The sequence below is a fragment of the Salminus brasiliensis genome, chromosome 8 (genome assembly GCF_030463535.1).
Source record: "Salminus brasiliensis chromosome 8, fSalBra1.hap2, whole genome shotgun sequence".
Taxonomy (NCBI): Eukaryota; Metazoa; Chordata; class Actinopteri; order Characiformes; family Bryconidae; genus Salminus; species Salminus brasiliensis.
Window position 1 is genome coordinate 42,999,985 of NC_132885.1, and position 24,121 is coordinate 43,024,105.

The following is a 24,121-nucleotide window of genomic DNA, read 5'->3' on the forward strand; positions in this document are numbered from 1 at the left end:
TATTATATTAATTTAATTAAGATCAAACAACAAGTTCAGAATAAATATTTGTATTTTATTTTACTACGGTTCACATCCAGGTTAATGTGTATGGCTGGTCTAATCCCGCTCTCCCATTGGCTCCTCCGGTCACATGACTGCGCTGGCTCGGACAGAGACGCAGGGACATTAAAAACATTCCGAATTAAAATGCAGTAATTAACTGATCTCTGAGCCTCATCCTCTCTGCAGCTTTATTAAACCTCTAGATGTGGGATTAGCGACAGAACCTCTCTGTAAAGGAGACGCAGCGGAGCTTCCGGAGCTGCTTCTGTTTAAAGGTGGGTTCTAATCCTATTCTGAATTAAATTGATATTAAAGTGTGATCCGATAATAATATCACATCATATCACATCATATCACATCATATCACATCATATCACATCATATCAGATCATATCACATCATATAACATTATATCACATCATATCACATCATATAACATCATATAACATTATATAACATCATATCACATTATATCACATTATATCACATCATATAACATCATATCACATTATATCAGATCATATCACATCATATCACATCATATCACATCATATCAGATAATAGTCCGTCCACAGAAGTGGCTGTGTCTCAGGGGGGTGTTTGGGGTGTTTGGGGTGTAGGGGACAGTGAGGTCAGGGGCTTCACTCCTCTTTAGCTTCCATCCCAATCAAACCTCACAGCTGATGAAGCATCAGGTCCACCCTCGAGATCACTGCTTTCAGAAAAGCCTGAGTGTCTGGGCGAGGTGTTGGGGTTGGATTAGGGGAGAAGGTAGACCTGCAGGAGCAGGGCTGGTCCCCACTGGGTTAAAGGGGAGGTCCACCCATTCTTCCCAGAATTCTGTGCAAAATTCAGCCTTTCAGATGAACATCTTCAGAGTTAGTTTGGTTAAAATGTGATTTATCGTAGTTTAAAACTGACAGATTTGTTTTTTTTACAGTGGTGCTGATAGAAACCAGGCGTCAGCTAGCAGCTGTAAATTGGTTGGTTGGGTGGTGGGATGGTGCATTACCGTGACCTTGTCCTCTGATTTCCACGTTGGCAGCTCGGTCCCGGAGGACAGACGGTAGACGATGTCTGGGAGTTTCTACTTCGTGATGGTGGGTCACCATGACAACCCTGTGTTTGAGATGGAGTTTCTCCCCACTGGAAAAGCAGAATCAAAGGTACACAGATACGTACAGATGTCCAAATATTTGTGAACACTTTTTTTTTAATGAACGCATTCAGCTACTTTAAGCTGCACCCATTGCTGACACAGATGTGTAAATGCACACACAGCTTGTCTAGTCCCTGTAGAGAAGAAGTACTGCCAATAGAATAGGACTCTCTGGAGCAGATCAACATCATGACCCTATTGACTCCATACTGCCTAATAATGCCAGGCGTGGACTAGAGGGGTATAAAGCCCCCCAGCATTGAGGAGCTGTGGAGCAGTGGAGGAACTGTGTTCTCTGGAATGATGGTGGAGGAGCTCCATCCAGTACTTTTGGATGGGGTGAGTTGGGGATGATGAGGTGGGGTGATGATCATCATGCAACATTCTGACCTCACTAACGCTCTTGTTGCTGAATGCAATCAATCAAATCCTCACAGCAACGTTCCTCCTCCAGAATCTAGGAGAAAGTCTTCTTCTCTGGACAGTACTGGACAGTTACTCCAACAAAAGCAGGATCAACTCTTTTATTATTATTATTATTTATTTTCTTCATTTCTGAAGAAACAGTGAATGAACAGGTGTCCCAATACTTTTGTCCATGCATTTATATGCTTAGTCTTAGCTCAGATCTTATCTTTCAGACCAGACTTAGAAAGCTCCTGTAACTCCGCCCGTTATTAGATGCTCTCTTTCTCCACTGCTTTAAAGGATGACCACCGACACCTGAACCAGTTCATTGCCCACGCAGCGCTTGACCTGGTGGATGAAAACATGTGGCTGTCCAACAGCATGTACCTGAAGACCGTGGACAAGTTTAACGAGTGGTTCGTCTCCGCGTTCGTCACTGCGGGTCATATCCTTTTACATGAGGGAGCTGGTGCTCAGCCCTACACTGACTGTGATGACTGAGGTGGTGGTTGATGGAAACGTGTCTGTATGTTGATTATAGCTTATACACCCTACACTCACTCTCTCTCTTCCTTAACGCTGCGGTTGCACATGTGAGGTTCATCATGCTCCACGACGTACGACAGGAAGACGGAATCAAGAACTTCTTCAACGACGTTTATGACTTATATATCAAGGTGAACCTCTGGGGCGGTGTATTGTGGGGGTTTTTCTGTAAGTGAAGAATTCTGTCTCTCATGGGCACTTCATTTTCTCTGTCTCTCCAGTTCGCGATGAACCCTTTCTATGAGGTCAACACACCCATCCGCTCCACGGCCTTCGATAGGAAAGTGCAGTTTCTGGGGAAGAAGCACCTCCTGAGCTGATCCTGAGCTGATCCTGAGCTGATCCCCTTCTGTTTTTCCTCTCGTCTTTGCTCTAGAAATGCGAGCTGTACAGATTTGATCAGTCAGTTCTCTGTGAGTTTTGGGAATTAGACTTTTCTGCTTCTACAACTTTTACATTTAGCCTAAATCTCTTACTGCTTGTGCGTTCGCTCGTCCTCTGCTATTAAAACCCATCTGTGGACACCTGCTCGTCCTGCGTTTCTTCCCAAATCACGAACACTAACACTAACACGTAGCCTCTGCTCTTCTACATGTGGGAGGATTTCATTGCTTTCAGCTGCACAACAGTCTGAGCATCAGTGAGGTCAGGTTCTGCTGTTGTGTGATTAGATCTGCCACTCCGGAGAACCTCACCGCCCAGTTCTCAGCATTGGTACCCAAGTAGCCTGTTGGCTGATGTTGCAGCAGCTTGCTCCACCACTGCAGAGCTTCTTTAACCAACACGAAACCTCAGCAGCATAAACTAGAGGGGTAGTGTAGCTCAACAAAGAAAGAGAAGACAGGACAACCATGTTCACCAGGAGTGCTGGACAGAGATGGAATTTGGCGTCCATCTTTAACCCATTAGTGAACACACACACACACAGGAAACGAGCACAGTGAGCACACTTGCCTGAAGTGGTGGGCAGTTACTGCTGTGATGTCCGAGGAGCAGAGAGGGTTAAAGGTACTTGCTAAAGGGCCCAAGAGCTCTGACCCCTGAGCCACCCCTGCCCCTCAAACCCCTCTTTTTGAGGCTCTACATCTTTTCTAAACTAGGCCAGTCTTAAACACCCTAAAGGCTCTGTGATGGTGCTCAGTGCTTGGACGCCGATGACTGCGACGTCATTTGTAGACGGAAGCTCAGCTCACAGCGGCCGCTCGGACAGCGGGTTTCACACGGTGTTTGAGCAGCTTCTTCATCGCGAGCATGACGATAAACTTCAGTACAAAACAGAAATGAAGAAAATCACGAGGTCGACACCGCCTGTTATTTCTACTTTAATTCCCGCTCACCACATGCAACATTCCATACCTGCCTGTTAAATAAGTGTTAACTCTTTTCTTTATATATTTAAAGGTTGATATTCAGCCTCGATGCTTTTTAAAGACACAGAAATCACAGATCAGCAATAATGATTAATTCTGCTTCACTTTCATTAAAGATTTTAGTGCTTTTGATTAGAATTCAGAATCAAGTGCTTTTCCTTTATAACTTTTTCATTTAAGAGAGGAAATCTACACAATAAATCAACATTTGGCACACCCCCACCCTCCTATACTGTTAATAGATTAGAAGTAACTCCACCACAGTGTACAAGTGCATCTCCCCTGCGTTAAGTTAATAATCGTTACAGGAAGCTAAACTTTCATAAAATTAATTTATTGCATCACTCTCAGTCTCGATATTAGAATATAGTGCTTAATATATCAAAGTTTGCACAAGAGAAACTGTCCTTTATCTCAATGTTTAGATTCTTATACTCAGCACAGCTTTAAAAAAAGAAGTCTACAGTGGAAGGAACCCAGTGTTTAGTGCGAGTCAAGCATGAACACGGCCTCAGAGACTCGACTCAGACTCGCCCAGTTCAGCGGCCCTCACGTAAGTTCGTGTTTAGTCGAGGTGTTTTACGTCAACAGCAGGGGGCGCAGTTTATGCATTATCCACCCCCCCAATCCATTCACCAGCAGGGGGTGCCTTTTCAGTCCGTTTCCGTCAACAGCAGGGGGCGCCAGAGCGCGGCTTCCTGTGCAGGTTGACCGTGTCTGTGGGGATGAGGTGTTCGGTGCGCTCCTCGGTGGCCAGCACTCTCCGCACAGCCTCCTCGAAGGCAGCGCTCACGTTGGTGGCGTCTTTGGCGCTGGTCTCGTAATAGGCGTAGTCGCCGTTGTCGCGGCACCACTGGAGCGCCTCGTCCCGAGACACCTGCCGCTCGCTAACGTCCACTTTGTTGCCCAGGACCACAAACGGGAAGGCGTCCGGGTCCTTGACGTCAGCGTAGTACACGAACTCCTTCTTCCAGTTGGCCAGGTTGCGGAAGCTCTGGCCGTCGTCGACGCTGAAGGTGAGCAGGCAGCAGTCGGAGCCGCGGTAGAACGGCGTCCGCAGGCTCCGGAACCGCTCCTGTCCCGCCGTGTCCCAGATCTGCAGCGTGACCGTGCGCCCGTCCACCTCCAGGTCCTTGTTGAGGAACTCCACCCCGATGGTGTGGAACAGGTGGCTGTCGAACTTGTTGGTGACGTAACGGTTCATGAGTGAACTCTTGCCCACGCCGCCGTCGCCCAGCAGGATCACCTTCAGCAGAGACGACTTGGAAGACATGGTGGCGGTTCTTCGCTGGCTCTCAGACACCTGGGAATCAACCTGGGGATAAAAGCGACAGTTCAGAAAAGAATCCACAGGGTGCAGTCAGTCAGACAAGTCTGTTTGGTGCTCTTTAGCTTAGCATTAAAGCTACAAGGCTAATGTAGCTAACAAGCAATGGAAGCATATGTACACCAATTAGCACTGATTTCATTTATAGTTTATGGTCAATAGCATTACCCCTCTAGCCCACGCCTGGCATTAGGCAGCATGGAGCCAATAGGGTCATGATGTTGATCTGCTCCAGAGAGTCAACATCATGACCTGATGACATCACTCCAGAGAGTGGGGATTTAAAGGGGTCGGATTTAGAGAGGTAAAGGTCCAGAAGCTGACGGGTGATCTTACCTTTACTGCCTTAAGAAAGTCATCATTCAGAACCTGGAACAGAAAGAGACAGAAGTGAAGGACACAGGCAGGACACACTATGCCTCCTTGTTTATACACACTGTCCATCCTATCAGCTCCTCTGGTCATACAGGAGCACTGACTGGTTCTGTAAGTCCAGACTGTCTCCATCTGTTCCTCTGCAGACTCTGTCATCTGCCTCCTCCTCTCACCCTGTTAATTCTTCAGGACCCCACAGGACTGACCACCACAGAGCAGGTAGGTAGGTAGTATTTGGGCGGTGGGTCATTCTCAGCACTGCAGTGACCCTGACTGACCTGGTGGTGGAGGGTGCGTTGGGCTAGTGGTACGACTGGATCAGACGCAGCCGTGCTGCTGGTGTGTGTAAAGCCCTCAGGGTCACTGCTGGACTGGAACAGGGCGTCCGTCTCTAACAGAGAGTGGACAGTGAGTGGACAGTGAGTGGACAGACAGCGTTTAAGCACTCCAGCAGCACGGCTGTGCCTGATCCTCTCGTACCACCAGCCCAATACACACCTTACTAACACACCCAGTCAGGGTCACTGCAGGGCTGCTCTGTGGGTCCTGATCAGGGGAGAGGAGGCTGATACAGTCTGCAGGGGGCAGATGGAGGCAGAGATGGAGCTGCAGGTTTATATTCCAGTAGATATTTAAATTAAATAAATCCACCAAGAGCTTCATGAGCTCCGACTGCTGTTTAAACGAAGCGTTTCACTGTCGCGTGCATTCCTGATGAAACCTGTGTTAAATGAAAGGTCTGTGCAGAAGTAAACACACCCTGACACGGAAAACCCCAGACAGCTAGCAGCTAGCAGCTAGCTAACGCGGCTAACGCGGCTAACCAGCCAAACAGCGACGCCTGGAACAACCAGCAGCTCCGTGAGTCCGGAAACCCTCAGAAACGCGGCTTATCGAGCAGATACTGGGTTTACACACACAGCCCTCACGATCCCCCTTCTTCCCCTCGGAGTCCGGCATCGGGGCCTAATCCAGGTCCGGAAAGTAGTGAATCCGCCCCGGATTTTGTTCCAACTTCCCGTCCCCGGCGGCCTGGCTGCAGCAGGGCGGCCCGGCGGCGGAGCAGAACCCGGGGCGGATTCACCAGCTCCCGGACCTGGATTAGGCCCCGCGGCGAGGCGCGTTTTAACGCCAGTGCTTTAACTCACCCCAAACTGCGGAAGCGGCCACTGTTCGGAGCGGTTACCGTCCCCCGGTGAGGGTGCTGTGCTGTCGGTGCTGTCCCGGTTCGGTAGAGACCAGGTCAGAGGAGCAGAGGCCGGTACACCAGGCTCACGGGCTAACGGCACCGCTAGCGCAGCTGCTAATGCTAGCGCCGCTGCGTCACATGACCGCAATCATGTGACCACGAGTAAAAAAACAAAATTGTACAAAATAATATAAAATAAAAAAACATGAAATAAAACCCAGCAGCTGTGCAGATATCATATACAGATGTTTAGCAGATGTGCTTAACTCACCACTGCGACCCGCTATGGAAGATTAAAGGGGAACTTCCCCAATTTAAACATTCCCTGCTTAACTCAGAGGCAGAGCTGCACTCAGAGAGGGGGTGGAGGGGGTTGGGGGGTTGAGGGGGTTGGGGGGTTTTGGGGTTCAGTGTAGAGAAACTGACCCACTCTGATTTCTGTACAGTAGTGGTGAATGGAACCAGGCTTCGGTCGCCATGACTACAACACAGATACAGCCCATAATTTATTAACTATCCAAACCCACCAAAAGTCCTGGATGGAGCTCCTCCACCATCATTCCAGAGAACACAGCTCTTCCACTGCGCCACTGCTCAGTGCCTACAGAGCCCTGCTGTTGACCATATTAATAGAATAAGTCATGGCCACCACTTAGTAAGACATGGAAACAAGATAATTAAGTAGTAAATTCATAAACAAACAAGCGTCACTGTAAACAAAAACAAGACACAGTTTAAAAAAAGGATTTATTGTAAAGCAAAATTTACAGCACTGATCATTTTACAGCTTTAATGGTACAAACAGTGAAAGGTTATCTGTGATCTTTAGGATGAATAATAACGTAGAATATTCAGAATTACTGTGCAGATTAATTCATTTATCACAGCAAACTGTGGTCATCGCTTTCAGGACTCCCAGAAACTCCATGTATACTGAAGCAGGGGAGGACAACGGGGGGCCGGAGTCCAGCACAGGCTGCTGATTTCCCTACACCTGGCAATTATCAGGTGAGCTGCCCAGCCCTGACCTACAGAGACACACCTCTGTCCATTTTAACACGTAATTACTGTTTATTTAATGAAATAAAGAATATAAAATGTGTCGTGTGCAAAAATTACAGCACACTTATTATTTTCAGTAAACAAAAAGTGCCGAGGATTTGTTCACTTATTTGCACTTTGAATAGGGGTGCTCAAACTTTTGCCCTGTAGCTTTAATTCATCTCAGACTGTGAGGTGATTTACACTGGAGTTAAAAGATAAAACACACACACACACACACACACACACACACACACAAACGAGCACTGTTCTCCTACAGATGTGATGCTGTCCGGTCTAGCCGGGCACTGAGATCCTGTGTGTTCCGGTCTCGGCCTGTTCTGAGGGACTGTAACACAGCAGAGCTGAGCTCTGTCCTCTAAAAGACGACGGCTTCATCATCCTGACAGCTCCCTGAGATCAGCACCACGTTGTCCAGCCCAATTTCTCCAGCAACCAGCTTCCCACGCGTTCCCTCAAACACAATCTGGAACGAGACAAAAACAGTCAGGTGTGACGAGTGAGATTTTACACGAGCTCAGAAACACGGCTTCAACTCCCAAATCTAAAGTCCGAAAGTAAGCAGCCTAGTGGCCAATACACACTGTACTACAGTTATACCCTGTACACACATTAAACCTGTACACTGTAGACAGTGCAGTAGTGTGTGTGTATAGTGTGTGTATAGAGTATTATAGTATATAGTATTTTATCACTATATCAGTCCGTCTGTACAGTGGAGGAGAAAACCACAACACACTCTGATGTAGCACCAGCATCTGACCACTAGATGTCAGAATACAGTGACCAGCATATATACGCTGTCCTACAGATTATGTGTAAGAGACTGTGCAGCCCTGGTCAAATTGAATGTACAGTTGATGTCCTCTACAGGGACATGTCTCTATATGTGTCCTCAATGCTCTACACTTTAATATAAAACTACTGTTTATTTACTGAATTAAACAGACAGTACACCTACAGTATGACTAGGACTATGCTATCATACACTACACTATACTATACTATACTATACTATATACTATACTTCTATATACTACACTATACTACTATATACTATACTACACTATACTATACTACACTATACTATATACTATACTTCTATATACTACACTATACTACTATATACTATACTACACTATACTATTCTATACTACACTATACTATTCTACACTATACTATACTATATACTATACTATTCTACACTATACTATACTATATACTATACTATTCTACACTATACTATCCTACACTACACTATACCATACTATATACTATACTATCCTACACTACACTATACTACTATATACTATACTACACTACTATATACTATACTACTATATACTACACTATACTTCTATATACTACACTACACTACTCTATACTATACTACTATATACTACACTATACTATACTACTATATACTATACTACACTACTCTATACTATACTACTATATACTACACTATACTATACTATACTACTATATACTATACAACACTATACTACACTGCCACATAAACAGCACTTGGCATGTAGCTACGATGCTAATGTAGCTAACAGTGAGTGGCAGCTCACCGACTCGGGTGCTCTGTTGGTCCAGGTGATGCTGATGCTGTCGGTCTGCCAGCCCCCGTTACGGCTGCGTGTTTTCTCCCACACAGCACGGTCACTGTGGTCCAGCTTCACGCTTAGGGATCCCACCTGCGGGCCCGCCATTCTGAAACTGAACTTCAGACAGAACGCCCCCTGCTGGCTAGCGTCAGATAGGAGCAGCCTCAGCCTGGCCTTCTCATTCCTATTACCCACAAGGCCGCTGAGGGCCATGTAGTACTGCAGTCCTACAGAACAACACACACACACACAGCATCCAGCCTCAGAAAGACACAACCATGTCCCGAACATGGAGAGTAACAGTGTTTCTGCACTACATCCATTTAACTGGAATCAGGAGACGAGCCCTTTCATTCTAGACACAGGCGGTGGTGTAAAAGGCCGTGCGGTACCATTCTCGTGGGAGTGGACGCTCCAGTCCAGATTGTCGTCCTTATCCTGCACCCACTCACACGCTCCCGAATCGAAGTTACAGTCGGTCAGGAGCCCTGTTCAGGAAAGTGTGATGTAGGTATATGCTCTAAACACACGGGCTGGGTAAATACAGAACACTGATCAGAGGAAAGACAGTCTTACGTTCCCGTAGAGGAGCTGCGTGGATCTCCAAAAACTCTGGTGCTGGACTGAAGAGAGGCTCATCAGGAACTGTGAAACAAAGAACATTTAACCCCTTAAACCCTGTACGAAAGTCTACTTTACTGTCATCATTAACATCGGCCTCATAGGTCCCAAAATAGAACCTTGTGGGACTCCAAAAGAAATGCTAAGCCAATCGTATACTGAATGACTCACTATAGTTTCTGCATCAGGATGAATAACTGAATTATAGACCAAGGCTTCAGCGGGTTAAAGCAGCATCATGTGAGAATTGGTGTTCTTTGCTCCAGGGCTCCCCCTACAGATGCGCTTTGGGCCACACCTAAAGGACATGCTGTGCATGTGCATCCTATTCTATTGGCAGTGCTTCTCTATAGGGACTAGACAAGCTGTGTGTGTGTGTGTGTGTGTGTGTGCATTTGCAGGAGTGCTGAGATGTTTCTGATGTCTGTAAGAACCTTCAGCACTCACCCAAAACAGTGCAGGCTAGAACCGCAGAGGGAAAGGCATGTGAGCGATGTTCTACAGGAAATACCCCTGATTACTCCGCAAATATTTCCACACAGGGGTATAAGTCTGCAAGTGTCTACTTGCCTGTGTGTCAGCTACCCTTTCCCTCTCACTTCACCTGCGGGACACCTGAGACTCAGGTACGTCTGTTCTCTGGCAGAACCAGGTGTAGCTGAGTGGGGCGGCTCTGGCGGAGGGGCTTTTGTTAGCAGTGGATTTGAGTCCTGATGACAGAGCCGCTACTCAACAGCTGTTCTGGAGGGCGGTAATAAAAGACTGCTGCCTGGCCTTCTTCCCCTGCTGTGTGTGTGTGTGTGTGTGTGTGTGTGTGGGGGGGGGGTTAGGTGAATGGGGGGGCTTTTTCACTTTAGGAGAGGAATTTCCCCCCGCGGCTGACGGATTTCTCAGGCCTGTCTCCTCTTGCTCAAGGAGACCGATTTGGGTTCCAAGACAAAGACCCTGAACCTCTTTAAGAGACGGAGCGTCCCACAGGCAGGAGCTCCACACTCAGCTAAGACATGTTCAGTGTCTGCAGTCGGCTCCTTTAGGTTAGCACTGGAGCTAATGTAGCTAACAAGTAATGGAAGCTTGTCTAAACTCCACGGTTTGTTAGTGATGAGCTTTATGGGAGGAGGTTTAAAGGGCCTCACAGAAAGCCCCTCTGACAGGGTGACAGATTGCCCTCCGCCCCCCCTCCGCCCGGCTTCCCCACCCCTCCGTCTCTAAAGCCTGTTGGTGAGCTTGACCCCAAACTCAAACTCAAGACCCTTTCCTCTCTGCAGTTCCTGCTTGCCTTTACATGCAGGTCAGAGTTTCCTATAAGGAGGATAAACAGGCTGTTCCCCTAAACACACACACACACACACACACAGTTGTTAGAGATGTGGTGGGGAGTTGGGGATGATGAGGTGGGATGGTGATCATCATCCAACATCCTGACCTTACTAATGCTTTTGTTCCTGAATGCAATCAAATCCTCACAGCAATGCTCCTCCTCCAGAATCTAGTAGAAAGTCTTCTTCTCTGGACAGTAGAGACAGTTACTCCAACAGAAGCAGGATCAGCTCTTTAATACCCTTGATTTCAGAAGAAACAGTGAAGGAGCAGGTGTCCCAATACTTTTGTCCATTCAGTGTATTTCCAACCCCCTGTCCCGCTCTGAGAGGTGCTGACAGACACCGTAGACCCCAGGTGACCTCTTACCTATTTAACAACGGTCTGGAAGCTAACGCTGCAGCCCTGCAGGCCTCAGAACACAGGTAGCACTGAGGACGACCCAAAATGTACTAGACAGCCATATCCCCGCTGGAGCTGCTGGAGCCGCTGGAGCCGCTGGGGCCGCTGGGGCCGCTGGAGCCGCTGGAGCCGCTGGAGCCGCTGGAGCTGCTGGAGCTCAGGCTGCAGTAAATCGTCTGATCCTGCTGATAAACGCAGCAGCCGAGGTCGGGTTTCAGCGCTCAGACGCCGCTCCTCACGCAGCTGAAAGTTCTCTCAACCCGTTGTTCTTACAGAGCTCCATTTACAGTTATTCTTCATTTCTACACAGCTACACTACATGGACAAAAGTATTGGGACACCCACTCATTCATTCTTCTGAAATCAAGGGGATTAAAGAGCTGATCCTGCTTTTGTTGGAGTAACTGTCTTTGCAGACTTTCTCCTGGATTCTGGAGGAGCACTGCTGTGAGGATACCGTGTCTGAACTGGAGACCAGTACAAACACTGAGCTGGGAGCAGCTATTGCTGTCCTTCCACTGAGATCACTGTCAGTAAACGTCACAGATCACTTACAGAACACATCTCCTCTGGGGTTCAGCTTCTCACCATCCACTCGGTTCCCTTCGTTCTCGCTGTCGCCCTCGTCTTCCTCCTCTTCCTCCTGGTTCTTGGTTGGGAAAGCCGGAGAGTCTTCCTCAGAAGGCCCGATGTAGACTTCTCCCTCATAGTCAAACGGCTGCAGACGGAGTCGGGGTGACTGGGTCACTTTGGGCTCCGGGATGGCATTGTCAAGTTTTCCCCCAAGAATGCGAGGCCTGGAAGGTGTGTCTGGGATAGCTGCAGGGGGAGGGCAGACGATTACAACTCTCAAAGAGATGAGCGGTCATTTCCAAAAGCACCTCACCTGCCTTAATCAGGACCAGGTGTCCCAGAAGCATTGTGCAGTAATAGCAGTTCTAACAGGTGCAGGAACACCTTTAGAGGGCGGTAGTGAGTAACGTTTTCCTTGATTCGTTTGCATCTCAAGGAATTCTGAATGTGTCCCAATACTTTTTAGCTCTTTACAATGCTTCTGAGAAACCCCATCCGACCTGCCTGACAGTGCTTCCCACTGTAGGGTGATGCTTGGGACTAGATTGGGTCTCCATGCTACAGACAGATGCTCGTTATCAGCAGCTAGCACCTCGCCTGCATCATGCAAACCAGTGATGATGGAGGAGGAGCAGTGTGTAAGGAAGCAGGGTGTGGTTTCATGCTACCACAGGCCAGAACACTAGCTTTGGGTGAAGCACTAAATAGCAAGCAGTGACCCCTCACGGCAGCTCTGGGGTCAGTCTCACTTCTAGCCTTGAGTTAGGGTCGGCCCACTAGCTGCTCTGGGGCTTGGCTGTGGGGTTAATGCTGACACTGCACAAACTGCTGAAATCATCTTAGATCAGCTCAGTATATCCAATATTTCTGTTGTCCTACTGTTCAGTTTTGGGAATATTAACTTTTTTTCATTTTGTTCATAGTATAATAATAAAACTGGCTTTTCTTCAGTACATCATGCAGATCACCTCTATGAATAATGTATATTTTAATAAATAATGCAGATCATTTTTTTTCATCAAATAAAAATAAAACGGTCTAGAATGAAGCTGAATAATGATAATAATAATCTTGATCAGAATATGAAAGATCAGATATTTTGGCAGATGTAAGATGATTCATGCATAAACAACAAGAGGGGCCTGTCTGGAGCAGCGGTCAGGCCGGAGTCTGGGAGCCGCCTCACCGTTCAGAAACTCATCTGCACTGCCTCTGTCCGACTCCCAGGAGCTGCGATAAAAGGGCTTTACTACAGAAACACAGAGACAGTCTTCACTCACACTCAGCCCTCCAGCTCCTCTGACAGAATCACACTGGGAGGACTGGGACGGAGTGCCTGAGCGCCCCCACCGCCGGCTCCGTACAGGAGCAGATATTTACACAGGTGGGATTCCGATCTCGGACCTCTCCCCTCCCTCCACATCTGCGGAGTTCAGGAGGCCAGAAAACAGGAAGCGGCTCTTGGCAGCTCGCGCTCGCCGTGTCCCTTTATGAAAAATAGAACGTCCACAGTGAGGGACGACAGAGGCTCCGCCCCCACCAAGGCTGAGGGACAGGGACAGGAATGTCCTGATCTGATCAGAGTTCTGTAAAACTGAGGACTGACACTGATCCCATACAGCCCCAGACTGTTACTGTAATACATACATAATACACACATCATCAGCCCACAGCCTGTCACCTGTGTAAATATTTAAGACTTTTCCATATTAATAATGTAGCATTTAGTACTTTCCTATTAATAATGTGCAGATTTATTCTATTCTATTAATAATGTATAATTTAGTGCTTTTATATTTTATTAATTTAAAATTCATTATTTTCCCAAATTAATAATATATAATTGAATACTTTTTCCGTTAATAATGTAGATATTTAAGACTTTTCCATATCAATAATGTATATATGTAGTACTTTTGTATTATAATAAGTACAATCCCAAATTAATAATATATAATAGAGTACTTTTTCTATTAATAATGTAGATATTACATGTTTTTCTATATTAATAATGTGTGTGTTCAGTCCTATTCTGTATTAATAATGTGGTATAAGGTGTGTAGTGGGACAGTCCGTACTCTCTGTTACCTGAACAGTCGAATCCACTGCCGCGGAAGCCTTGCTTGCACTTGCACTTGTAGGACCCCTGTGTGTTTATACACTCCGCATGATGGCTGCATTTATGGGTGCTGCTGACACACTCGTTAATGTCTGAAAGTTCATTAAACAGGGTCAGCTGACTGAACTGCTGCAGTACCGACACTAGAACACAGGAGACTGGCAGCTCCTCTTACCCACACAGTCGTATTTGCCGTTGATGTACTTCAGGTCGTACCCCCCCTGGCACTTGCAGTAGTAGCTGCCGAAGGTGTTGACACACTGCCGGTTGTACGGGCACTGGTTCTTTCCCGTCACGCATTCATCAACATCTAACGACAACACACAGATTAGCAGTGTGGCCTCCTGACTCCTGACTCTGTGAGATTCAGTGACAGTGCGGGTGATGACCTGCTTACATCTACTTAATAATTCTAATATTTCTCACGTCCAGATCCTCCAGAGAACATCCTCACATTATTCAGGCTCATTCTTCATGCATTCATTAAATCAGTTTCTCTTCACAGTTCAGTGATGAATTATATATAACATTCAAATAAATACACTTAGGATCATTTCCCCCGCCATGCTATGATCTGTTCTACAGTGGAGTGGAGGTGAAGGGAAGCAGACGTCTGAAGCTCTAATAAAAGCTCCTCACAGAAAGTTCTTCACCTAATGGTGATGAAGACGCTGCCTGATGCCTGAGACACTGTTCTACCAGAGTTCTGAGAAGAGTTCGGCTCTAGAACCTGCTTTTAGAACCAGATCATTAAAATGGTGGAGGGATACATGCTGCAGGGTGTAGTGCAGCTACAGAAAGTAGTCCCTAAAGAAAACTGCATTAGTTCAGATTCTCTATTCACTATTTTACCATCATCATCATCATCATCATCATCACTCCATATAAAACTCAGAAGACTCGTGTAGCTGCACTGGTGGGTTTGGATAGGAGATCAATTATGGGCTGTATCTGTGTTGTTGTAGTCATGGTGACCGATGCCTGCTTCCATTCACCTCCACTGTACAGAGATCAGAGTGGGTCGGTTTCTCTACAGTGAAGCTCAGTTTCACACCGGACCCCCGACTCTGACTGAGCTCAGCTCTCACTCCAAGCTCTGCAGGGAATGGCTGGTTACTGGTTGGTTACTGGCTGATGTTTCTATTCCAGGACGTTTTTGGGGACATTTCTATCGAGAATGCTGGGTTGCCAGGTAAAATAATGGGTTGCCATGGTAACAGGTGATCTGAGGGCTGAGTGATTGTTGCTGTGGTAACTGGGTGGGTTTAAACTCACCCACGCAGGTTTTCCCGTCTGGGCCGAGCTGCAGGCCAGCAGAGGGACAGAGGCAGCGGATCTCCCCCTGAACCTCCTCACAGCCGTACTGACAGTGAGCCAGAGCACATGTCCTGGAGTCTACACACACACACACACACACACACACACATACACACACACACACACACATTAACACACAATCACAGGTTCATTAAAAGTGTAATGTGTTGGTGGTTGGAGAGAAGAACCCACTTGCACAGGAGCCGTCGGACATGAGGGTGTAGCCATTCAGGCAGTAGCACATGTAGCTGCCGAACGTGTTCATGCAGCGGTGCTCGCACGGCCTGGGCTTCAGACCACATTCATTCAAATCTAGAACCAGAAAGAACATTAGGGACACAGAGAACCGTGACAAGAAGAACAGAGACCACACTCCTAAAACCTAAGGGTTTCAATGGTTCTTCAGGCAAGGCAGTGGTTCTTCAGACGATACACTGTGTTCTTTCTGAGAACCTACTGAAGAAGGTTCTATATAGCTTCAACAAGGGTTCTACTGTCATTCTAGGTTAGGAGTGGGTGGGCTGGGTTTCAAGCAGAAGCCCCCAGAACTTCAGCACTGTTCTGCACAAAGGGTTCAGAGAAGAACCGTGCTTGAAACAGTCATTTATAGCTAAAATGTAAACGTTCTGTACGAGAGGGGAGAGGGCGCAGTTTTCAGACCCAGCACGTTCCGGTTTTGGATAAGCAGCTTTCAACCAGCTTGACCATGAAAGCCCAGCTGTGACCATCTGAAACCAGCAACCAGCAGAATCTGGACTTAGCTGGACGAGTCAGCCGGGTGGAGTGTGTGAGGCGGGCTGTGTGAGAGGTACTGCAGTATCACATCGGACTGTCTGACTGACCTTGACTGCAGGTCTTCCCGCTGTACCCGGGGAAGCACTTGCACTTGTTGGGGCCGACGCACTCCCCATGCTTGCAGCCTAACTCGCACTGAGCTGGAGAAACGTTCAGCAGGAGAGAGAGAGAGGAAGAGAGGGAGAGAGATTAGAGCAGGGTCAGCTGGTCCACAGTCATGGAGAGAAAGTGAGCGTTCATAAAAGCCCCGGCCAGCTTCCTCCGTCCCAGATCATTTTTCCTCTGTGGTTTTGAGGAGTTTGAACCACAGAGGCTTTAAATCACGGCCAGTCTGTGGAACATCCTCCCATACATCACAGTGTAGAGTGTGTGAGAGAGAGTGTGTGTGTGTGTGTGTGTGTGTGTGTGAGAGAGAGAGAGAGCATGTGTGTGTGTGTGTGTTTACTTTAGAGCTGAATTTTGTATTGGATGCAGATGAGCAGAAGTGTTTACCTTCACAGTGGCCTTTATTGTTCCTCTTCCAGCCATAGCAACACTCCAGCCTGCTGCCATAGCGACACACACCTGACTGGCTCCCGACTGATACCTGCCTGCTTTGCCTTTCAGGGGTAGAGCAAGAGTCACACACACAGCAGTAAACCTGACTGTAATCCAGGAGGTACGATTCTATATATGGATATATATATATATATATATATATATACACTATGTGTCCAAATGTTTGTGGACGCCCCTTCTAATGAATGCATTCAGCTATTTAAGCTGCACCCATCGCTGACACAGATGTGCAAATGCACACAGAACTTGTCTAGTCCCTGTAGAGAAGAAGTACTGCTGATAGTGAGGTCAGGTTCTGAAGCTGGATGATTAGTTCTGCCACTCCAACCCATCCCATTAAGAACGTCCAGCGGTTTCTTTACTCTGTAAAAACATGGTTCTGTGTAGTACTAAAAGAAATGATTTGAGGAACAAAAAAGGAACCATCTACAAGAACCTTTCTAGCCCGTTTTTACCAGTGCCCTCTTATTAAAAATGGTTCTTTGATATGATAGGGCTATGTGGTTCTAGATATTACTTTTTTAAAAGGTTCTTTAAGTACCTATACAAATAGTTATTTGAGAGTACTAGTCACGGTTCTACACTGGTTCTATTTGGAGTCATGACAACTCTTTGTAGAGAGAGAGAAGAACCTTGGGACCAGACAAATAACCATTTAAATATTTAGTGGTTCTTTGAGCTATCATGGTATATGGAACCATTTTTAAGTCATGCAGTGAGTGATTTATAGAACCATGCACACGATTATGGCCATCATAGAGAATAATCAATGGACCCAGCAAATGGTTCTTTGCGGTACCACGGTTCTATGTAGAACTACTGCCTTTGCTAATGTAACCCTAAGAAACCTTAAGGAACCTTTTTTAGTCGTATTCTGTGTCCTATCAGAAGAACCTGTAGGAACATTCTGCGGGGGTCTGAGGAGGTTCCAGAGGATGTGGGAAGACTTTAAGAGGTCTAAGAGGAGCGGAGCTGTGAACCGAGACGTTCTAGAGTGTTGAGGAAGTGTTCCGGACCTCCACCAGTTCCCCTCTGAGTGCTCCTCTGCGGTTTGAGCTTGGGCCTGAGCCCCTGCAGTTCAAAGGGCCGTTCCTGCGATTTACGGCGGCGGCGCTCAGCGCGGCTTAATTACAGTGGAGGCCCGGCGCTGGATCCCACCGGAGGCGTCCGCTGAGCGTTTGAGCGGCGTGCCGTAAACACAGGCGAGAGGAGGGTGGGCTGGTTACTCACACTGACCCACATCCTGTCTGCATCTGCTCTAACCCCCACGCCTGGCCCGCTCGTTTACCCACCAGCGGCTAAAGCTGTAATTAGCCCTGCTGAGCCCTGCTCTGTTACAGACACACCTGAGCTAAAGGAGCAGTTCGGTGAAATATCAGATCGGCTTGATTGATCTCTGATCACAGACACAGTCCATCAGCCAGGACGGGTTCGGTATCTGACATGTGCTTCTTTAGCTTTCTACTGGAGATGCTAGGCTAATGTTGATAACAAACACTGGACTGTCACTAATCAACTGGACTGTGAAGTAAAGCTGCCATCATTTGTTCAGCAGCTGCCTGGTACAGTTTGAAGGTACCATTTTGAAAATATGCTACATGTCCAAAAGTATGCGGACAGCCCTTCTACTATGTGATTTCATCTGCTCTAAGGTGTCTGATATGTGTTCACACACACACACACACACACACACACACACAGGTGTAAACGAAAAGCACTGACCAATAGAGCGGATCACTCTGAAGCAACTGTGATCACATGATCCGAGGGTCACCGTGCCCAATGCCATTGGCATTGAGCTGTGGAGCAGTGGAGCTGTGTCCTCTGGAAAGATGGATGGTGCCCCGTGCAGTACTTTTGGAATGAGTTGGAATGGCAGAATTAATCATCCAACCTTCGCTCTCAGGGCTGAATGCAATCAAAACCTCCTCACAGCAATGTTCCAACATCTAGTGTAAAGCCTTCTGAGAAAAGTAGAGGCTGTTACTCCCTATTAATACCCTTCATTTCGGGAGGAACGCTGAACCTGTCTTGGATGTTGTTGTCCTTCACTGCAGTGCTATATTCAGAGGCCCACTCAGACACTGAGAACCGGTTCTCCGACGGGTTCCTAAAAGCAGATCGGGCTCCAGAGGGCCGGAGGAATGCGAGAGCCGATTGAAATAAACCAGAAGAGCCCAAACAGGAGCATGCGAGAAGCTCGACTCAGCTAACAGGTGGCCCACCGGTTATTAACAGTTACCACCACATTTAGCACCCCACCACCCCTCCACCCCCTCAGAGCAGCTCTGAAACAGGTTCGCCAGCAGGAATCGAGCCCTACACTGCAGAACACCACATCTCAGCCAGAGGAAGCATTAAGGGTTCCGTAAGGGTTCAAGAGTTTTTTTGCTTAAATGGTTTTTAAATGCCTTCTTAAGAAATGGGGTTCTTTAAGGGTTCTTGAGACTCTAAGCAAAAAAGTGTTCTGTATAGCACTGTGAAGTGTCCTCTGGTTACAGGGCTCTTTGCATTGGTGTGAAGGTTTTTATGGTTCTATGCAGCAGCAAATAGTGCAACACTATTAAAGAACCTCCTGAACTGAAGCACAGCAAACAGCCCTGTCGGCTATTCCTGGAGCTCAGAGCCGAGACAACTGCTGATCCCTGTCCTCCCCCTGACACTGAAACACCTACTCCAGAGTGCAACACCCCAGAGTGCAACACCCCAGAGTGCAACACTCCAATATGCAACACCCCAGAGTGCAACACCCCAGAGTGCAACACTCCAATATGCAACACCCCAGAGTGCAACACCCCAGAGTGCAACACTCCAAAATGCAACAGTATGCAACACTCCAATATGCAACACCCCAGTGTGCAACACTCCAATATGCAACACCCCAGTGTGCAACACTCCAATATGCAACACCCCAGTGTGCAACACTCCAATATGCAACACCCCAGAGTGCAACACTCCAATATGCAACACCCCAGAGTGCAACACTCCAATATGCAACACCCCAGTGTGCAACACTCCAATATGCAACACCCCAGAGTGCAACACTCCAATATGCAACACCCCAGAGTGCAACACTCCAATATGCAACACTCCAATATGCAACACCCCAGAGTGCAACACTCCAATATGCAACACCCCAGTGTGCAACACTCCAATATGCAACACCCCAGAGTGCAACACTCCAATATGCAACACCCCAGAGTGCAACACTCCAATATGCAACACCCCAGAGTGCAACACTCCAATATGCAACACCCCAGAGTGCAACACTTCAATATGCAACACTCCAATATGCAACACCCCAGTGTGCAACACTCCAATATGAAGTACTAAACTGACTAAATTATTTATTAATGTTCTCAAAAGAATCTGACAATGAGGAAAGTTAGATATCCAGATCAGATTTTAGAGGATCTGATCTAACAGGTCATGGTTTGCAGTTTCTCGGTTCAGCAGAACTTCTTAATGCCTGTGTTAGCATGCAGGTCTCGGACAGGATCAGTCTGGGTCAGCTCTCCTGATCCGAGGGGGGACCTGGTCACTCACCTGTAGTCTGCTCTTCCAGGGTAAACGAACAGCAGGAAGGAGAGGGAGCTGATCCAGGTGAAGGGTTTCATGTTTTTGAGAATGATCCCGGCTCAGATTTCCCTCCTCCGGTTCTGTTGTACAGCTGCGTTCCTTCTTCTCGTACTCTGGAGCAGGCAAGCACTCCTAATCAGAACCTCAGAGAACTTCTCAAAGCCTTCGTGCTGACTTGCATTTGTCTCAGTGGTTTCTCCTGCCCTCTCTCTCTCTCTCTCTCTCTCTCCCTCCCTCCCTCTCTCGCTCTATCCAGGGCTGACTGTCCCACTCACAAGTGTCTCCCCTCACCAGACTGGAATTCCAGAGGACGGCTGTCAAAGCATGGAGCTCTCTGGGTGTTTGGGGGGGGTGGGCGGGTTGTTCAGACAGGGAGACGTAGACGTCCTCTATCACCCAGCAAAGCTCTGATTGATGGACTTTAGTCTGGTTCCTTCAGGGAAGAGCAAATCCTTCCTGGGAGCACTTCAGCAGATCAATGAAAGCCCAGAGTATCTGACTGATCTCTGATCAGACTCAGTCAATCAGTCGAGACATGTTTGGTGTGCTTGTTTGGTTTACAGCAGGAGATGCTAGGCTAACCCAGCCCTGATATCCCTTATTTACACATTTTATCTAGAACCGGATCTACATCCTCATCATGTCCCACTCTGTAGAGCTGTTCCCCTCTCAGACCGGAGCGCAGTGGGCAGAGTGATACCACACTGAGGTGAAGGTGGGTCCGGGTCCTCCAGCGTTCCTCAGCTCTGTGGAGAAGGTTCTGTTTGGACTTCTAGACTAAAGGAAGTCCCACCGTCTCCTAAACCTCATCCATCTACCAGCTAATGAAGATCTGGAGGAGCTCTGAGAGACGCGCTGGGAAAGGAACGGGTTTGGGGGCGTGTCTACAGAAAGGAGTGAATTGGTGACAGTCTGAGTCCAGTGTTTGTTAGCAGCCTTAGCCTAGCATCTCCTGTTGTGAACTAAAGAAGCTCACGTCCGAGACTGAACACGTCTCGACTGATCGGCTGAATCTCACTGAACTTCACTGAAGTTCTTTTGTGAAATCTTCTCCTCAGGCAGGTCCACTCCTGGCGCTAGCCTCGGCTGTAATTAGCCGGCGTGTTGTTGGAGGAGCTGTAGCGTGGTCTTGTCATTAGCTGAAAGGATGCTCTTTGAAGTCCTCCTGCTGATGAGCTTCCCAGCGCAGAACTGCTTATTTCAACATTCACAAAATGTCCGACAACAAACAGGTTTCAGGACTTTTAGGAGTTTTATGGGGGAAGGGGACATCTGGTCAGACACGGTAAGTCCTGGTCAGGCAAGGTTCTGCAGCAACCACTGACTCAGTACCGACACCACTGCATTGGTTCTACCTCTGTGTGGGTTCTTTAGACCTATCCAGAGCTCTATACGTTATATGGACAAAAGTATTGGGACACCTGCTCATTCACTGTTTCTTCTGAAATCAGGGGTATTAAAGAGTTGATCCTGCTTCTGTTGGAGTAACTGTCTCTACTGTCCAGAGAAGAAGACTTTCTACTTGGAGCATTGCTGTGTGGATTTGATTGCAAGTGTGTTAGTGAGGTCAGGATGTTGGATGATGATCATCACCCCACCTCATCATCCCCAGCTCATCCCAAAAGTACTGGATGGAGCTCCTCCACCATCATTCCAGAGAACACAGTTCTTCCACTGCGCCACAGCTCCTCAATGCTGGGGGGCTTTATACCCCTACAGTGCAAACCTGCGACAGTGTGGAGCTATTTTACAGTGGAACCTGAAAACAGACCATAATATCTGACTCTTTATAAAACTCTCACTGAAGCATTCTGTTTTACCAGCGGGAGAACCGGAGAACCGCTTGCCTTTCTCTGTTCATAAACCAGCACTGAAGAACCCATTCTGAACCAAGTGGCGGCTAATGCTAATGCTAATGCTAACACACACACTCGCTATAGAAACTCCAATCACACACACAGCACATTCACCCTCTATACACCAGTTATTACACACCAGTAGACCAACAACCACAGATACCAGTCCAGAGTGTGTACCACTACACTACACACACACACACACACACACAGGAAGTGATTAGACTGCGGTGTTGTAAAAGAGCTGGGAGCTGATTGGTCAGGGAGGAGAGAGTGTTAATCTAATCTAAACTGCAGGACTGTATTAATTACACACAGATCGGATCAGATTGTATCGGCTAGCAGTACGCATTAGAGACCCGGATCAGATCAGGGGGCTAAATAACCTGATCAGCACGCCCCTAATCACTGCCTACTGGACCTGATGGGCATCCTTTGATCTTATGACATTATGTGGTATTTTAAATATTCAGTTTTTCTAGTTTAGGATTTGTATGTGCTTTAAATGTTTACAGTATCAGTTTCGTGTGATTTATTTGTTTGATTTAATTGTCTCCGGTGCTGTCTGTTAAAAAGGCAGTACAGGCTGGAGAGGGCTGGGTGGGGGAGCTCAGGGGGAGCTCTGATCAAACTGTATTGGACTGATTTGTGATGTATTCCAGTTTATGTCCCCTCAGCCAGCCTGGACACATGGTTCCCATTCCCTGCAGAATGTGCATGTAGGAGTGTGGGACGGCCTTGATGCCGGGGAGGAAACGTAAACAGACATTATCTGGGCCTCTGAGAGTGTCGGTACAGGAGGAACCTGCGGGACGTCTCCTGCAGCTGAGCTCTACTGTTTAAGCCTAGACAGGCATAATGATAGATGTTGGAGGGATCGGCCTAAACGATCACTCGGCGAAGAGTGAGTGATAAGTGGGGGGTTCCTGTCAGTGTGCGCTGTTTGGTAAAGACACCTTGCTGTTTTGTAAAGGTTTAGATCCATTAAAGCCTCTTCTCTGAGCTACCGGAGCGTCTTGGCCGTGCTGGGTCATGTCGAACATCCAGAGAATGCCAGACGCGCTAATAGCCGACACTGGATCTGCTCCCCGGCAGTGATTTCCACATAGCCTGGGGCCGGGTCACTGTTCTCCTCCTCCTCCTCCTCCTGATCCTCCTGCTGCTGCTTTTCCACGGTTCAGTATTGTATGATGTTTTTATATTTAAGGTTCAGTATAAGATTATAGTATAGTATTATAGTATAGTATAGGATTACAGTATAGTATTATAGTATAGTATTATAGTATAATATAGTATTATAGTATAGTATTATAGTATTATAGTATAGTATTATAGTATAATATAGTATTATAGTATAGTATTATAGTATTATAGTATAGTATTATAGTATAGTATAGTATTATAGTATAGTATAGTATTATAGTATAGTATTATAGTATAATATAGTATTATAGTATAATATAGTATTATAGTATAGTATTATAGTATAATATAGTATTATAGTATAGTATAGTATAATAGTATAGTATTATAGTATAATATAGTATTATAGTATAGTATAGTATAGTATTATAGTATAATATAGTATTATAGTATTATAGTATAGTATTATAGTATAGTATAGTTTTTTTTACAAACCTTCTATCTCCAGAGGCTTCATTCTCCTGCTCATTTAAAACGCGTGCCATTACTGCTGCTGCTGGAGTTTGGTGTTTCCACCATTCTGCCACTAGAAGGTGCTGTGAGCTAGTCCTCCAGGCTGGGTAGAACCCGCTCTGTTGCTTCACAGTCTGCAGACAAAAGCTGAGCTGAGTGGAGAGGGAGGAGACTGCTCTCTGCTGCTAAGAGACTGAAGGCAGCATGTCACTTCCAGCAGGGGAAGGGTGT

At 46.9% G+C, this 24,121-nt stretch overlaps 3 protein-coding genes across 7 annotated transcripts; 1 reads left to right on the plus strand and 2 right to left on the minus strand.

Moving 5' to 3' along the window:
* Positions 1-135: 135 nt before the first annotated feature.
* On the plus strand, positions 136-2,680 carry trappc2 (trafficking protein particle complex subunit 2). The gene is made up of 5 exons (XM_072686708.1): positions 136-320; positions 1,091-1,211; positions 1,913-2,056; positions 2,203-2,289; positions 2,380-2,680. Exons 2-5 carry the CDS (start codon positions 1,119-1,121, stop codon positions 2,476-2,478), a joined length of 423 nt encoding a protein of 140 aa, XP_072542809.1. The 5' UTR covers positions 136-320; positions 1,091-1,118; the 3' UTR covers positions 2,479-2,680.
* A 787-nt stretch (positions 2,681-3,467) lies between these two features.
* On the minus strand, positions 3,468-6,541 carry rab9a (RAB9A, member RAS oncogene family). 3 transcript variants are annotated; one of them, XM_072686707.1, is made up of 4 exons: positions 6,379-6,541; positions 5,509-5,621; positions 5,192-5,224; positions 3,468-4,843 (listed from the first exon to the last, which is right to left on the minus strand). In XM_072686707.1, the coding sequence occupies exon 4, from the start codon at positions 4,799-4,801 to the stop codon at positions 4,196-4,198; it is 606 nt and encodes a 201-aa protein (XP_072542808.1). In that variant the 5' UTR covers positions 4,802-4,843; positions 5,192-5,224; positions 5,509-5,621; positions 6,379-6,541; the 3' UTR covers positions 3,468-4,195. The 3 variants fall into 3 exon arrangements, with proteins under 3 accessions (XP_072542808.1, XP_072542807.1, XP_072542806.1); XM_072686706.1 differs by lacking the exon at positions 5,509-5,621; XM_072686705.1 differs by having other exon boundaries at positions 5,192-5,621.
* A 671-nt stretch (positions 6,542-7,212) lies between these two features.
* On the minus strand, positions 7,213-24,121 carry egfl6 (EGF-like-domain, multiple 6). Of its 3 annotated transcripts, none has more exons than XM_072686711.1 (13): positions 23,873-24,121; positions 16,734-16,840; positions 16,289-16,381; positions 15,639-15,758; positions 15,405-15,524; positions 14,305-14,439; positions 14,099-14,221; positions 13,197-13,259; positions 11,993-12,256; positions 9,671-9,739; positions 9,487-9,582; positions 9,059-9,321; positions 7,213-7,947 (listed from the first exon to the last, which is right to left on the minus strand). In XM_072686711.1, exons 1-13 carry the CDS (start codon positions 23,920-23,922, stop codon positions 7,840-7,842), a joined length of 1,611 nt encoding a protein of 536 aa, XP_072542812.1. In that variant the 5' UTR covers positions 23,923-24,121; the 3' UTR covers positions 7,213-7,839. The 3 variants fall into 3 exon arrangements, with proteins under 3 accessions (XP_072542812.1, XP_072542811.1, XP_072542813.1); XM_072686710.1 differs by lacking the exon at positions 23,873-24,121 and adding an exon at positions 20,346-20,530; XM_072686712.1 differs by lacking the exons at positions 13,197-13,259; positions 23,873-24,121 and adding an exon at positions 20,346-20,530.

What these genes read in the sequence shown, in the direction of transcription:
- egfl6 (XM_072686710.1), bottom strand. Translation starts at nt 20,416, where the DNA reads ATGAAACCCTTCACCTGGATCAGCTCCCTCTCCTTCCTGCTGTTCGTT. An exon ending in CCTGGAAGAGCAGACTACAG is followed by an intron (nt 16,841 to 20,345) that starts GTGAGTGACCAG and finishes TACCCCTGAAAG; the next exon opens with GCAAAGCAGGCAGGTATCAG. An exon ending in CAATAAAGGCCACTGTGAAG is followed by an intron (nt 16,382 to 16,733) that starts GTAAACACTTCT and finishes ACGTTTCTCCAG; the next exon opens with CTCAGTGCGAGTTAGGCTGC.
- rab9a (XM_072686705.1), bottom strand. Translation starts at nt 5,386, where the DNA reads ATGACAGAGTCTGCAGAGGAACAGATGGAGACAGTCTGGACTTACAGA. An exon ending in ACTTTCTTAAGGCAGTAAAG is followed by an intron (nt 4,844 to 5,191) that starts GTAAGATCACCC and finishes TTTTATCCCCAG; the next exon opens with GTTGATTCCCAGGTGTCTGA.
- trappc2 (XM_072686708.1), top strand. Translation starts at nt 1,119, where the DNA reads ATGTCTGGGAGTTTCTACTTCGTGATGGTGGGTCACCATGACAACCCT. An exon ending in CCGCGTTCGTCACTGCGGGT is followed by an intron (nt 2,057 to 2,202) that starts CATATCCTTTTA and finishes GCTGCGGTTGCA; the next exon opens with CATGTGAGGTTCATCATGCT. An exon ending in TTTATGACTTATATATCAAG is followed by an intron (nt 2,290 to 2,379) that starts GTGAACCTCTGG and finishes CTGTCTCTCCAG; the next exon opens with TTCGCGATGAACCCTTTCTA.